Source organism: Nipponia nippon, unplaced genomic scaffold, assembly GCF_047370975.1.
Source record: "Nipponia nippon isolate SJK-2023a ecotype South Korea unplaced genomic scaffold, ASM4737097v1 scaffold_4, whole genome shotgun sequence".
Lineage (NCBI taxonomy): Eukaryota > Metazoa > Chordata > Aves > Pelecaniformes > Threskiornithidae > Nipponia > Nipponia nippon.
Genome location: NW_028262358.1, coordinates 66,579,960 through 66,594,398, shown reverse-complemented (window position 1 = coordinate 66,594,398; position 14,439 = coordinate 66,579,960). Strand labels below are relative to the sequence as shown.

The window sequence follows — 14,439 nt, the reverse complement described above, 5'->3', positions numbered from 1 at the left end:
TCATATTGTCCATCCTAGGAGTACAGGACTTCTTCAGGACTTCTGATCCAGCCTTTCCCTCTCTAAGATCTGTGGCCTCAACCGCTCTCAAAACTCCTGCAATTTGTCTCCTCTTGTCCTGTGTGGTGCTGCTCCAGGGCTCTGAAAATACCTGTGCTGTACTACCAACTCAATTGATGCATTAGACACTGGCCTGGAACAATCTGTATGGCCATGTTATGGCAAAATTGCTAAGACTTCCAAGACATTGATTTTTGTTTTTCATTTAGGTGACTAACAGAGTTTGAGAGCATAAGAAGGCATGATGCTTAACTGATTTGAATTGGTTTAGGCCCTGATCTTCTCACAGATTTCATGCACATAGCCACTGTGAAATGTAAACTATCAAGCTCAGGTTGGGTTTACCTGCAATAACTCAAGAATATATATTTTATTTGGTAGTAACTTGTCTTGTTTTGCATGACTTCTCTTCCTAAAGGACAATGGATGGGCCCAAAATAGCAAAGTATGTGACTGATATGATTAGAAAAATGTGAGGATTCACTTCTATTTTTTAATTCAAATTACCACCTGCGGTAACCAGCCTATGAGTTTAGTTACCTTTTTACAGATTATCATGTAAAAGCAGCACATTGAACCAGCACCATTGAACTAGGAGAGAAGGCTGCTCACTTACGTTTCCTTTGCTTTGGCTGCTGCACCAGTTTAAGAGCAGCCTGTGGAGGTTTGGGGGAGCTGTTTCTTTCCTGAAAGCTGCTGAAAGCACACAGGAGTGAGTTGCTTGTGATGTGCAAGTGAGAGGCAGGGACAGCACAAGCAGAGAATGGGGGGGCTATCCAAGAGCAGACACCTCACTGGGCCTTAACTGTGACAGAAAGGAGGAAGGGGAGACAGTGGAATTTGTTGCAGCCCAGTAAGTCTCTGATTTGCAGGACTGAGAGTGTGACTGAAGGAAGGGGTCTGCCCAATAATGACATCTGGGGCAGAGGAGAAATTTGTTTATAAATCTTCTGTTTCTGATCTACTTCACTGTGTTCATTTAAGTTCCTGTGCTCCAGCAAGGCAGCTTTTGGAAATCAGTTCTCCAGGAGTTCTGGGAACACTCACAAAAAGGTTGACCCACCTTTGATTTGGGTTGATTTAGGTTGACCCACCGTTAAAATTTGACCCAATTCAGATTCCCATCACAGCATTCTTAATAAAACTTTCTCCTGAAGTGTAATTAGCAAGTCTGTACGAATGAGATTAGTGTTGTCTAATAAAACTGATAATGCCTGCTCTGTGTTCCCATCTGATGCCTCAGCTGGCAAGACATTCCTCTCTGTAGCCATCACTCCTAGGATTAGTTACCAGCTGATTAAATCTCAGGAAAGCCCTTGTATCCTATGGATTCGGTGCTAGCCATGCTCCCTGCAAGCAGGTGTGGGAGCAGATATTTTCTGCTGATGGAGGGTTATGCCTTTGCAACTGTGCAGATTGTCATGAGCAGTAGTACCAGAGATGCAAGCCACAGATGGCAACAAGGGGATGCAGCTGTCTGCATGAGGCTTAGTATCCCTGAAGCAGCTGCACTGGGAATTTGGTAGATGTAGCATGGCTTACGTGTGCTGAGTGCTCTCCTTTAATCCTTCTGCCTTCATCTTATCTTTGCTCATTACATTATTATTACAAATTATGAGCATTGCTAAAGCACTAACAATATGGCAACCTGTTGACATAGCCCCTATGTCCTGTGTTCTCTGGGTTCCTGGCCTAAGGTAGACTACACTCTTCATTCATCACTAATTATTACTTTTCTTGCCTTTTTTGTTTTGTTTTTGCTTTGCTTTCCACTTTGAGTAGGAACAATTTTATGGGTGTCAAGAGCCTTGTGTAGGAAGGGTAAATAGCATTTTAAATGGTAGCCAGTGACACAAGAATGTGGCGCAAGGCTTAATTATTGAACTCAGTCCCCTTTTGAATCTATCACTGAAGCCAGAAGACAAGGGTAAAGGGTAACCTTGATGGAATACTTAAATTTCAGCTATTATTTAAATTATGTTCAATTTTGCACAGTGTGAAATTAAGATTATCCTTATACCTTTCAATTTCATTTCCGCTGCGCTCTTAGTGTTTCTTTTTCTCTTAGTCTGCTTTGTTTTTCCAGTCACTGCCAAATTTGTTCCTCAAAATCTTTATCCCATCCTCTTTTCCATTGCATTTATTTATTTGATTAGCTATTAATAAATCCTTTATCTCTTATCATGCTCTGTGTCATCATTAGTGCTTCAGCATTAGCACAGAAAGTGTACAGTAAAACTTCTCTTGATGTTGGAGCAAATCTTTTTCTCTGAAGCATCCATGCAGAATTTGGACCAGTACTCACGTTACATCCAAAGGCAGCCTGATCTTCCGCTGGTATTACATACTCTCTGGAGGGAACTAGATCTTGCTCCTTCACATTCCTGATTTTGGGGGAACTAACAGGCTAATTAGGTCCCTAGTACTGTGTGAAGGAGCTCACAGGGATACTTTAATTTGTGTCCTGGTAGAAATTGCCATTTTACATCTTGTGTCACCTGAGAAGCAACAGAGGTACAGTACCGTGCCATCTCAGTGTTATCTCTTCCCAACTCCTGCCTGACCGGAGTTTGCTAGCAGGCACCTAAGTGGATCTAAACCATTTCCAGACTGGGAATTCTGCAGGGATATTAGCTTTGGTTCTGACCTGAGATGCAAAAGACCCTCTGTGGTGGTCATTTTAAGAGAATTTTTCCCATTTTAAGATCTTTTTGCACTGGCTTTGGAGCTGCAAGGCAATAACTGCTTAGGAGCAGTGCATATCTCTGAGTCAATGCTGTAGGAGAGGTTAGGAAGAAGAATAGATAAGGACGCACAGAGAAATAGAATTTGCTTATAATATTATTTATTTAGCACTTTTTCAAATTCCTTTGGGAAACAGAAAACATTAAACATAGAGATAATTCCAGAGAAATGAGAAGGATTTTATTTCAAATGTTTTGAATTCATGAGAGGTTTGGGGAAGTGAAAGAAATGAAAACTGTTCACACACACAGAATATATCGACTTGCATCAACTAGAGAAGCTTGAATTACTGCTTTTGCAAAACTCTAGAAAATGTTTACAGGCAATGTTATTCTTGCATCAGATGATTTCCCCCGCTTTGGCTTCCCCTTTCCTCCTTCTGAGCTTTTTCCTTTCTATGATCTTTCTTTTCCCTTTTACTTGCTCTCAACTTCTCACTTTTTGCTAGTTCCCAGTTTTCCTCCTCTAGTCCCTAACCACACTTTTTCTCCTTCTCTCCCCTTTTGCCTTTTTTGTTGCATTTGCTCTATCTTTAATTTCTCCCCCATGTGCCTTTTTTCTTTGGTATCACATGGTGCTTCCCTCTATATACAATTATTTAGCCACTTCATTTCCCTGAATCTCTTTATATTTCTATCTTAAAAGACAAAAGAAGTTAAATGGGAAAGGCAGCTTTCAGTTAAATATTTATGCTGCATAATGGGCTGCTTGCTGTGTTATATTCCTTCATGTTACGTGGCACAAACTGGCAGAGCAGAAAATGAAGGATGAAGGAGATATAAAAAAAGAAGTGTTGACTGTGAGGATCACCACGAAGGCATGGTATAGTGAAAAGTATTAACCTAGAGCTTCCTTGGGGTTCCCTTTTGGGTTAGTCTATGCTCTGAGTATTGGCTTTGCAACTGTAAAATGAAGATTTTGGAATTTCCCTCCCTCAAAGAGGCAGTGTGAATACAAATATATTAGAAGTTTGAGGGGTGACCACATAAAAAAGGTAATGACACCATAGAAGAATGAAAAACAGATAACTTCAAAGTGACAACAGCTTGACAAATAACTAAGCAGTGGACAAAAATACTTAAGTGGTTTTCAAACTGTGTATTTTCTAATTCATTGCCAGCTACTACAGACCACAATAAATTTTCCAACATTTTGTTCCCCATATGAGCTCTTGGGACAACTAAATCTCAGCACACTGTAAAACTATTTTTTGAGATACATTTCCTTTTCTACTCAATTTTTGAAGATAAATGTTTTCTAAGACCAATATATCATCCAGATAATTAATAATAATGCAGAAGAATTGGATAAATGATTTCTAGAAATCAGCTAGCAGTTTTTAAAATGTTGTAGTTCTGAAAAGAAATACCGAAAATTGAAACTTGATTTAATGAAGCATTTGCAGGACATCTTATTTGTTCCTTTTTTGTGCAACACATTTTCAGAATAACCAGTAAATGCAAAGTGAATTTGGTACATGTAGTTCGGAACTCACAAAATAAAAAGGAATCGAATAATCAAGGACGAAGAGTTAATGAAATAGTGTTAGCCTCAATAACTTCTTTCAATAGCTCTTCTGACATCTCTCTAACATTTCAGTAGCACCTACAGGGAAAACATTTATCTCACTGCTAGAAAAAGAGAAAAGATGTGATAATGTGGAAAAGAACCCCCAGTTATGAAGTAAAGTGACAACCAAGCTTTGGTATAAAAATAAATTAAGCATTGTTAATGGACTATAGACATTAGAGCCTTGGTCCACTGAAGGCAATGATTATACTTCCACTGAGTCAGTGGGAGCAACGTTTTCACCCTAACTTCAGATTTAAGCTTTTGAAAGCCTTCATAAACACGAAGTTCCTCAGTTTACCTGAAAGAGATAGATACCTTAGTTGAGCCTATATTTTAATTTTTGGGTAATCTGATTGACTTAAATCTGCATAACTACTGTCAGAACTAGGAATGCAGGGTTTGGTGTTGACACTGCAATCCCTGTAAAATGGAAGAAGCATTTTGGGCAATGCCTGTGATATTCTTGCTGAAAGGAAACAGGTTCCTTTCCTCATACTTTTGCTGGCACAACAAATGAAGCAAGACTGTTAGAAAATGTTTTATTTCAGTGCCTAATTTGTTCCTTAGCATTTTCTTCATGTTCACTACTGTTGGTTGTTTGCTTTCAGAATTAATTTTGATAAAGCACCATCATATTACAGTGAATAATCCAGGAGTGGCCAAAATAATAGATTAATATTTAGTGAGTCTTTTACTTCTCTAGCTTCAGTGATTCTGATGATTGGTGGTATAAATTCAGTGACAAAACTTCCCAATAGTCATTATACAGATAAATACAGTGCTTCTTGGTTCGTAATTGATAGTAATACCACCTGTCTAGATTTTCTGAACATATTCTATAAATGGTATTTTAATGTCTAATATAGACAGTTGCAAATATTTTATGTACATTATTAATAGAATTTTGCCATCGGAAAGTATTCAGAAATAAGTCCATACCTAAAAATATGCAATTGTGTGTTTTAGGAAATGAAATGCAGTGAGTCAGCCTTATATCATGAATACTTATTTTTGTCTTTATCATGTGCTGAGCACCACATTCAGGCTTGAACTGTAGGTTGCGTGCATGTATCCCTGCCTTTCTGAGTTGGAAGGTTCATTTAATCTTGACCCCAGAAGATAGTTACTCATGAAGATGTCTGGCCATGACTTTAAAGGGAAGCTCATACAGCTTTTGTGTCCCACAACAATGGCATACTTCAAAATTGCTGAGTGCTGGCCACAGAACGGGAATCTTAAACCACGTTTTCTGTCTTATTCTAGTGGCATCTGCTAAGTGACTTCTCAAGGCCTTGCACTTGGATGACTTTCCTTTTGCTTTTGTGCACTTACAGTTGTATTTACTTGTTAATTATAGTCCTTGCTGTTCCCTGATGTTAACTGAGATTATGTAAACGATTAAATAAGGACAATGATAGTACATGTCTTATAAAACATGAATCATCATCTCCCCTATAGGAAAGAGCTTGCATAAGTGAGAGAGCATGATTGTGGGGGGAGAATAACCATCTTTCGCTTGAAAGGAATAGGCATTGGCTTCTTGAAGAGACTGAGAGAAGAAAGTCCAACTAAAGACAGTTTTGAATCACACTGATGAGCCAGGGAATTCCTAAAACTGCCATAGAAATAAACCACTCATCCCGTTTCCAAGCTTTCCTCAACAGCAAATGCACGGAGGCAATTCCAAGAATTTCTGAAGAGTTAGAGACAAAACACATTAAATAAAAGCAAGAGATGGGGAAAAATGGTGAATTGTTTGTGGAGAGTTTTTAAGCAAAGTAGCTGAAAGAATTTTTACAAAACTCTTTGGACAACCTCCCTCTGTCCTCGGATATTTATATAGGATAAATAGAACAAATACTGTTCCTGCATGTTTGTTTATCTGTGAAACTTCTCCACACAAAAAGTAATGATACCCTTTCATTGACATCATCCAAGTAATAATATCCTTCTGACTGTGTCATAGGGGTAATAACAAGCTTTCAAGTACTTCAATGAGTAATGTATTTCTGACATTCTACATAAAAATAAAAAGACTCCTTAAAAATACATACCTCCTATTTGTTCCAGCAGAAATCTCAATATCAGTAAATTAAACTGTTGTGGATTCGAGTGCAGAATTTGTCCCATGGTATCAAAGAAGTAATACAAGTTCTAAGCAACTAGTTATTTCCTCAGTTTTCTTTTGTAATTACACAATTAATTTGTTTTAATAAACTTTTCATCACTATTTCACACATGACAAGCATACATTAGGAGACAAAGTAAGGAACAGGGTGACATACAAGGCTTATCAGAACTCCTCTCTTAAGTTTAATTGCATGTTATTTATCATTCAGTAAATTAGCCTTGAGAGGTCACTGTTGCTCATGCAGGACAGAAGCATTAATGCTAAGATACTACACAGAAAAATAAGTTAAGCAGTTACTACTAGGCTTTTTACTCTATAATCCAGTCTTATGTTGACATGCAAAGACTTTTTCACATGAAGGTTGTGTGAAATTGTTCATAACAAAAATGTAAACTTTCTTCTTTCAAATCATTACTTTAATTGCCTAATATAACAGATTTACTACAATAAGATTATATGTATTCATTAGAGTACTCTGATTAGATTGCTTCTTGTCATAATGTTTTATCACTAATGTGAAATACATTGCAATGTTGATCTTTTTATTAAGCCAATATCTTTTAAAGCTAAAGATCTAGCAAGTTGTACAGGAAGTTAACTGTGTGTCTGTTTATTGAACTTGATTTACTTCATTGAGCTTTTAATATCATCAGATAAAATGCAAAGATCAAAGACATTTCCTGCCTAAGAGGGAAATCGAACTGCATATTAACTTTTTCATGCTACCAGTGAGACTTCTTGTAATCCAACCAATAGAATAACTGCATTGCAGAGGCATGAATCTTAGGAATTAGACTTGCAGAAGAGCTGCAAGTCATCAGCTATAGCTTCTTTCAGAACAAATTCCTTTTTCCATGACTGTGAGCTGTTAGAATGCCCATTTTACTCTGACTGTATTCCCATTTGAACTCATGATAAAAGCAGACTTTCATAGCTGTTGTAAACTCAGTTCTCTTTTTGCCTACTCATTTATAAAACGAGTAGAACTTGTCTTACATCAAAAATGAAATTCACTGATTTGTTCTGTTCACGTGTCGAATTCCATTCTGCCAATAATGTGAAACCATATTTCATCCATTTGCAATGATAGCTCTCGCAAACCCTATCATATCCTGTAAGCTAGATTTGATAGCTTTGAGACTGAACAGTATCTAACCCTGTGAGAAATTCTGGTTAAATTGGTGGAATCACTTGCAGTAACCAATTTAGGATGTGCGTATCATGTATGAACAAAACCACATAGGATTAGTTTAAAATTATTTTCATGCTAAACCATCTCCAACACCTTCTTTCCTCTCAACATTTCAGATAGGGGTAATTTTGTATTTTTTAGCTATAAAGGTTATTTTCCAATTTGCTTAGAGCCACATACTTTTACAGTTAAAGCCCTGATCGTGCAAACACTTAAGCATATGCTTAATTTTACCGAGTGACAAAATCTTTTGTATACTAACAGGGTAAAAGCATTTATAAGATTTGAGCCTTATTTGGTTTTCAGGAACTCTTTTTACACTCCTCCAAGTACGTCAAGCAGCCCTTTTATTGAGCAAACTATGCCTGCAAGGCTACAAAGGAAACCCAAAATAAAAACAGAGATATCTGCACATTTCTCTAAGAAGGATAGTTTTTCCCATTTCAGTTTTAAATGGAAGAGAGAAGGAAGAAGAAAAGTCATAGCAGCACCTGTTACACTGCCTGTTAAACCCATCAACAGGGCAAAATGTGGTATGAACATGGCCATCAGCAGAGTTAACAGGAGAAATGAGCCTCTTACACCCAGAGCAAATAGTGGAGGTCTGTAATTGGAATGGTTGCCTCTAGAAATACATGCATGCACAATTTCTGTGGCTGCAAAAAAGGGCAAAGGGTAAGAAAGAAGAGCCTTAGTTAAGAGACACAAATTCACTAGGGTTTGAAGAAATGATGGCAGGTTGTCAGTAATAACTTCCTTTGTCTCTTCACCCCAGGTCAAGAATGCAGTCAGTGCAAAGGTTGTTTTCAAGACACAGGCAAAAAAGTGAGTCCAATTCAGCATACATCTAAATTCCCCTGGGTTTTTCATGTTACCTTCAAGTGTGGGAAGAAATATTTGTGAAGTGTAACTGAAAATGATCACCCCTACAGAGACCAAGAAGTCCTCAAAATCAATGGAGAGTCTGAATTTTGCCCAGGACCACTGACGTATTTGTGTGAGACAGTAAGTCATCACTACAAGGATGATAATGAAATGGACCAAGGAGCAAAGCTGGCTGAGTTTGGAAACAATTTTGAGAGTCTTGATAAATACACAAGGCAGCAGTGTAACGAATGCAATTACAGACCAAGTTTTCTCAGTCATTGGTACATATGGAAAACTATGTGACAGTAAGTTCCCACTAACAACCAGATACAAAATACATGTCATGATCAGTTCCATCACTTGGGTCACATTGACAACTATGCCACCTAGTTTGGGAGACAGCTTTTTGCAGCAGGCATTCGCAATATCTTCATATGTGTCTCTCACTCTTATGAGCTGTCCATCTTCATTTTCTTCATACAGGCAAGTGATTAGAATTTTGCCCGTGTAACAGCATAATGCTGCAGCCAAGATAATAAGAAACAGGCCACCGTATCCACTGTGGAGAAGAGCGTACGGCAATCCTAGGACAAATATTCCCTGAAAAGGAAAAAGAGAAAGAAAAGAGAGCACAAAATCCCTGAGGCGAAATGTTTACTAGAAGCCACACTCCCAAACCTGCCCTCCATTGAACATTGCTTTCATCTAACTGCATGGTGGAAGTACTGCTACATTCAGCTAGGTAAGTAACAATCCTAAGAAATGTGTTTATTTATGATAAATGAAATTATCAGCAAAAAATACCTGCTCCTATCAACACACATGTAATGATAAGCTAGGAAAAAGAGAATGTGACTGAATGATAGAGTCAGGTTCCTAGTTATTATTTAACGCTGATGTGATTAGAAGCACATTTTAGAAGGTTCATAGGCGGTCATTCAGTCAAGATGCATATTAATGAAACAGGTTCAATATCAGCAAAATTAAGCCACTGTAGCATCATCTGTACAAGTTTCATTCAAATTAAAAATAGCACTGTAGATATATCCAGTAGTGACAATTCTTCTCAGTCTAAAACTTGTTAACAGACCTCTGGAAAGAAAATGGCATTGGAGTGACATCAGACTTTGCTTGTGCTTCCTCTGCAGCTTCTGTATGCCTCACGCAGCCTTTGCTCTCATTAAGTCCACTGCTAAAATGATTCTTCTCACAGCTGAGATTCTAGACTGTGCAAACTTATTTAGGTGTTTAAAAATACATCTAAAACATATAGACATACTTTTCTCTAAACAGTTTCTGAAAGGAACAGAATTATACTTGTTTTATCCAGTAAAAAAAAAAAAGTGGCATTTTAGTTTCACAGAACACTGTGTGTATTTCTTTGTCTTTTTCCTTCTTTCTTATCTATATTTAAGGACAAACAACACTTTTATGTGGTTTAATTTCCATCAGCAAAAAACCAACAAAACCCTTGAACAATAGTTATTCATGAAAAGATCCAATTTAGGAAAGACGCTTCCATGACATTTCTCTTTTTATGCTACAAAGCTGAAATTAAGCAATGCACATTAGTCAGACTGGTCGGGTGTTTTTGTTCTTGATGACTGAAGAAAGGTAGGGAGGAAACAAAATACAGTTAACTAGTTCTACAGAAATTTTTACTTCAGTATTTCTTACAGCACCGATGACATGATGAAATATGAGCATTTGTGCTCATGTTTGCTATTCCAGCCTGACAGAAGGACTTGATTTGCATCAAACCTACCTAAACTCTATTTCTGACCAAACCTGAGTAACCCCATCTGCTCTGCAAAACCCGTAGATCCCTGACAGAAACAGGCCTCCTCGCAGAAGGGGCGACCCACTCTTCTTCTCGCACTTTCTGAGTGGGTAGTGCCACTGACTGCCTCCAGGAGCCAAAGCAGAAGAGGTGAGTTTAATGGTCTAAATCTTAATTTCAGACTTTTCCATCCATGATCTGGACATGAGACCATGCGAGGGACAAGTATGTCGGGCATGCTTCTGTCTTTGGTGTTTTCTATCAGCTCCCTCAGGTTTTATACCCAGCAGACAGCTTCTATGAATGCAGTCTAGGAGCCCAACTCTGCTGGACCTCATCAAGAAGGCAGGTGCTTGTCTCAGCTTTGCACGATTTATACCTAGTACCCCACTTATAAGTGATTCAAGTACTCCCAGGCCTGATCCATACGGAGGGCTCTGAAGAGAAGCAATTTTTCAAACGCTAAATAATCATCACTGTATAAACAGTATTCTCCCTTCCTTCCAGCCACAAAATAGCAGTCCTTTTTGGGCAGATCATGGAATGAGCCTCAACCAGAGAAGAAAGATTAGAAGTACTTAAATTAGAACAGTGTTTTTTCTCTAAGTCAATGAGAAAAATGGAGTGTCCATCATATGAATGAGCAGCATTGCCTGTTTCACCAGGCTTCACTCTAGATGCAGATATCTTCAGCTTTCAGCTGAATTAGAGCTGGAAGAATCATATTAAATACATGCCCTAATACATTTTGATTAAAAAGGTCTATGCCTTTATGTACTGAAACAGAAGTACCTCAGTTTTTATTATTGATATGATAATACAGTTATTGACTAGATACCTTTTTTTGGTTGTTTTCAATGACTTCATTTACAGCAATGGTTTTGTATAAGTCACAGGTGCCATTTCATTTAGGAGCTGGGACATTTGACTACACAGCTTCTGGTACTTCAGTCACTCAAATGTCCCCACTCCAATGGCTTAGCTCATTCTAATACAGGTCTCATGACCCAATTAGCTTGCAGTGTAATTAGCATTTCTTTTGTATGTGAACTTCACAGAAGTGTTTGAAATTCTACCATTTCTGCCATCTAACAGTCTGCTTTCTTAAAAAGACTAGATATCTGGCTGTATCCAGACTGCAGGTAGCACACATTTAACAGGAGCTTATGGTACCATGCCATTTTTACTTGTGGCTTTGACTGACTGGCAAGTTAGGTAGTTGCCTAAAGAAAAAAATGTGTTTTCTTTCATATGAAAACGATCTTTGGATAACATTTACATAACAGATTGAGTTTAAAAGCATCACAAATAAACCAAGTCTATGAAAAAAACCGGGAAGATAAAAGCCAGAGAGTTATCTTCCATATTAGCATAAGAACAATGATATTTCCTCAGTTCCTTGCAGTTTGTAGCAAGCTTATCTCATTTGTTCCGTACTCACAGCATTATTATTTTGCCCCTTAACTTGCATTTAGGAGTTCAAACAGTATTTGCTGACCCACAGGGTCACTGTATAATTAAACTGCAGGTAAGTGTCAGCACAGGCCTTACCCACACAATGGCTTCTCCCTTGCTGAATTTAGTCTATTAACGTTTATATGACTAGCCTCAACCTAAACCAAAGCATAAGTCTTTCAGAGACGTTATCACATTAGACAGCCATTTACAGTCCTCCCCACAGGCGTCTGCTTTTCCATGCTTAATTGTTAGTTTAATCAGAGCATAACATAATTCTAACCTCTAACATCTCCTTGCTGTTGTTTATATCAAATAATTTTATTTGGTACCGAACACAGACCACAGGATGATAGAGGAGCGTTTTTTTTGTTGGTCTTTGTTTTTCACCTTCTGAATTCAGACCTTATTAAACAAACCCATTTTTGCACTCCGTATATTCTTTCTTAAAATTATGTATCAGTGATTGCCAATTTCAAATTACATACAGTGAGTTTAGAATTTCTAGATTGAAACTTTCTACAGAAACTGCAAGTTTTCCTTTCAGCTGATGTCTTTGACATCTTTTTCCCAGAGTTTGTAAACAATAGCTGTGAGATTTGTGTAAGGGACTTACCGTTTCTGTGCCCTTCAGCTTTCAGTTAATAATAGAAAGCAAACATTGTGGACATAACTGGTTCTGCAGCATTTTGAATACAGAGCATGGTTAGCAGAGAGAAATGGGAGAACTCTGAACATGCCCATAGAGTAAGTATGTATAGGGTGAAATGACAGTGCTTTTCCTACCTTGACAGAAATGTTTTTTCCATTTAAAAAAAAAAGTTTCATGTATCAGCACGTTGTCAAATTTCTACAAAATATCCAAAAATGTTAGTGATGGCCATGAGAGCTCAAAGAATGAAAGACCCTTTGTCAGACTTCAAAACTCATTTTGGATTTGATCTTCTGTTCTTACCTTTCCAAAAGCAATACTTGCTGTTAGGACCGTTTCCTGAACCCCTGGCCTCAGCACTTGCTCTTATTGAGTCTTCTGATCCTGTGTTCTCATGTCCAAATTATGGCACAGACGGTCTTAGCTGTGAGGCATCAATTAAAAATGAGCGGCAAAAGGAACCGTTTCTTAAGTTGCCTCCCAGCTCTTAGTTTTAGCATTCTGTCTGGGAAGTGTTCCTGTCTGAGTGGTTTTACTTTCAACTGTTCTAGTGCTAAGTCAATGTTAGCTCGAAATATGTTGTTTTAAGGTGATCTGTTTACAAAATCGAATAGCACAGGGGAAAAGCACTCACACGGGTACAGGGGAGATGGAGTTTTCGAAACAGTCCTCTGTCACGGCTCAGCCTGAGTGGTTGTGTTATTTTCCATCACTCCATCCACCCTGTATAGGGAGGGACCCCAAGCTTGCCCGGCAGGCTGCATCTTCCCTTGTCTCCCAAGACGTTTACAAGACTTGGGTATTTTCACCCTAGACTGAGGATGGAAGCGGACTGTTCTTTGTCAGTGCGTGAATACATGTGCCTGGGTGGAGGTCCTTGTCAAACATCCAAAGTAGACTTAGCCGTAGGCAGCTGGCCCTAGAAAGAAGAAAGGACTGAGGGCTGCACTGGTGATCAGCCTTTGAAGAAATGGCAAGGACAAGAGCAGAAAGGGCATGTGAGGAAAGGTCAGTCTCAGCTAGAAGCTATTTATTAGCCTTGTCAGAATACCCCCAAGTGGAAGCAATCAGGTATGACTGCTACCACCAGAAATTAATTACCTACAATACAAAACAAGCAGTCAGGATTTCCAGATTACATCTGCACATTAAAACATTTTTGCATTTGTCAACGGCTGGATTGCAATATTTGAACTACATGGGAGTATTTCCCACACCCGCAAGGCTGCCTGCTTCTTTAAAAATACTAGATATCTGGATAAGTGTAGAATGCAAAAAGTGTGCCTTCTGCTATCATACCACTGTTTCACACTATTTCACCTCAGGGCAAGCATCTCCCCAAGGAATAAAACGGGTTTAGAAAAATGCATAAATAAGCACAGTCAAGCACTCTGAGAAAATATTAAAATTCCTTAATGTTTAGTTTTAAGTCTTTTTAGTCCCAGATAAAATGCTTCATTTCATAGGCTGTTTTAACCTGAAATATGATGCTTTGAAAAACAAAGTAGATTGAAAGGTAATTAAAAAGTAAAGAAGATCAAATCATGGTCAGAGCTGAGACATGCCAAAAGACAATGAAATAAAATGGAGTAAAAAAGCAATGCTAAAAAAAAAAGAGAGAAAAAGATTTCACGTTAAGACTTAATCAGATGGAAAAATAAATCAAGAAATTAAGAAGAATTTAACTGAAAATTATTCCGTTAGTACAGTTTTCCTATATGCAGAATACATGCTAATATGCCAGACTGCTGAATTAGCTCTGATTGCCTTTCTCACCATCTGTAGCTACTCCACTGGAACAGTTCATTTAAGCCTAACTGTTTTCCCAAATATGTATTTGATTGCCTGCATGAACATGGGTTAGAAACTATACAGGAAAGCCTCCTTCATGGATCTTCTTGGAAGAGCAGGGAGATAAATTCAAGAACCCTGCTTTTCAGTACGCTTTCACAAAATATTTAATTATGCTGTTTAGCACTTGTTGT

General features: G+C 38.1%; 1 protein-coding gene across 1 annotated transcript; it reads right to left on the bottom strand.

Annotated features, from left to right (window-relative positions):
- Positions 1-8,015: 8,015 nt before the first annotated feature.
- LOC104008904 (vesicular inhibitory amino acid transporter) lies at positions 8,016-10,585 on the bottom strand. The gene is made up of 2 exons (XM_087776385.1): positions 10,356-10,585; positions 8,016-9,207 (listed from the first exon to the last, which is right to left on the bottom strand). Exons 1-2 carry the CDS (start codon positions 10,583-10,585, stop codon positions 8,016-8,018), a joined length of 1,422 nt encoding a protein of 473 aa, XP_087632511.1.
- Between the last annotated feature and the right edge of the window lie 3,854 nt (positions 10,586-14,439).

Excerpts from the sequence above, each read along its gene's own strand:
- LOC104008904 (XM_087776385.1), bottom strand. The coding sequence starts at position 10,585 with ATGCCCGACATACTTGTCCCTCGCATGGTCTCATGTCCAGATCATGGA. Across the intron at positions 9,208-10,355 it reads GAGCAGATGGGGTTACTCAG|GGATTTTGTGCTCTCTTTTC; the intron begins GTTTGGTCAGAA and ends ATTTCGCCTCAG.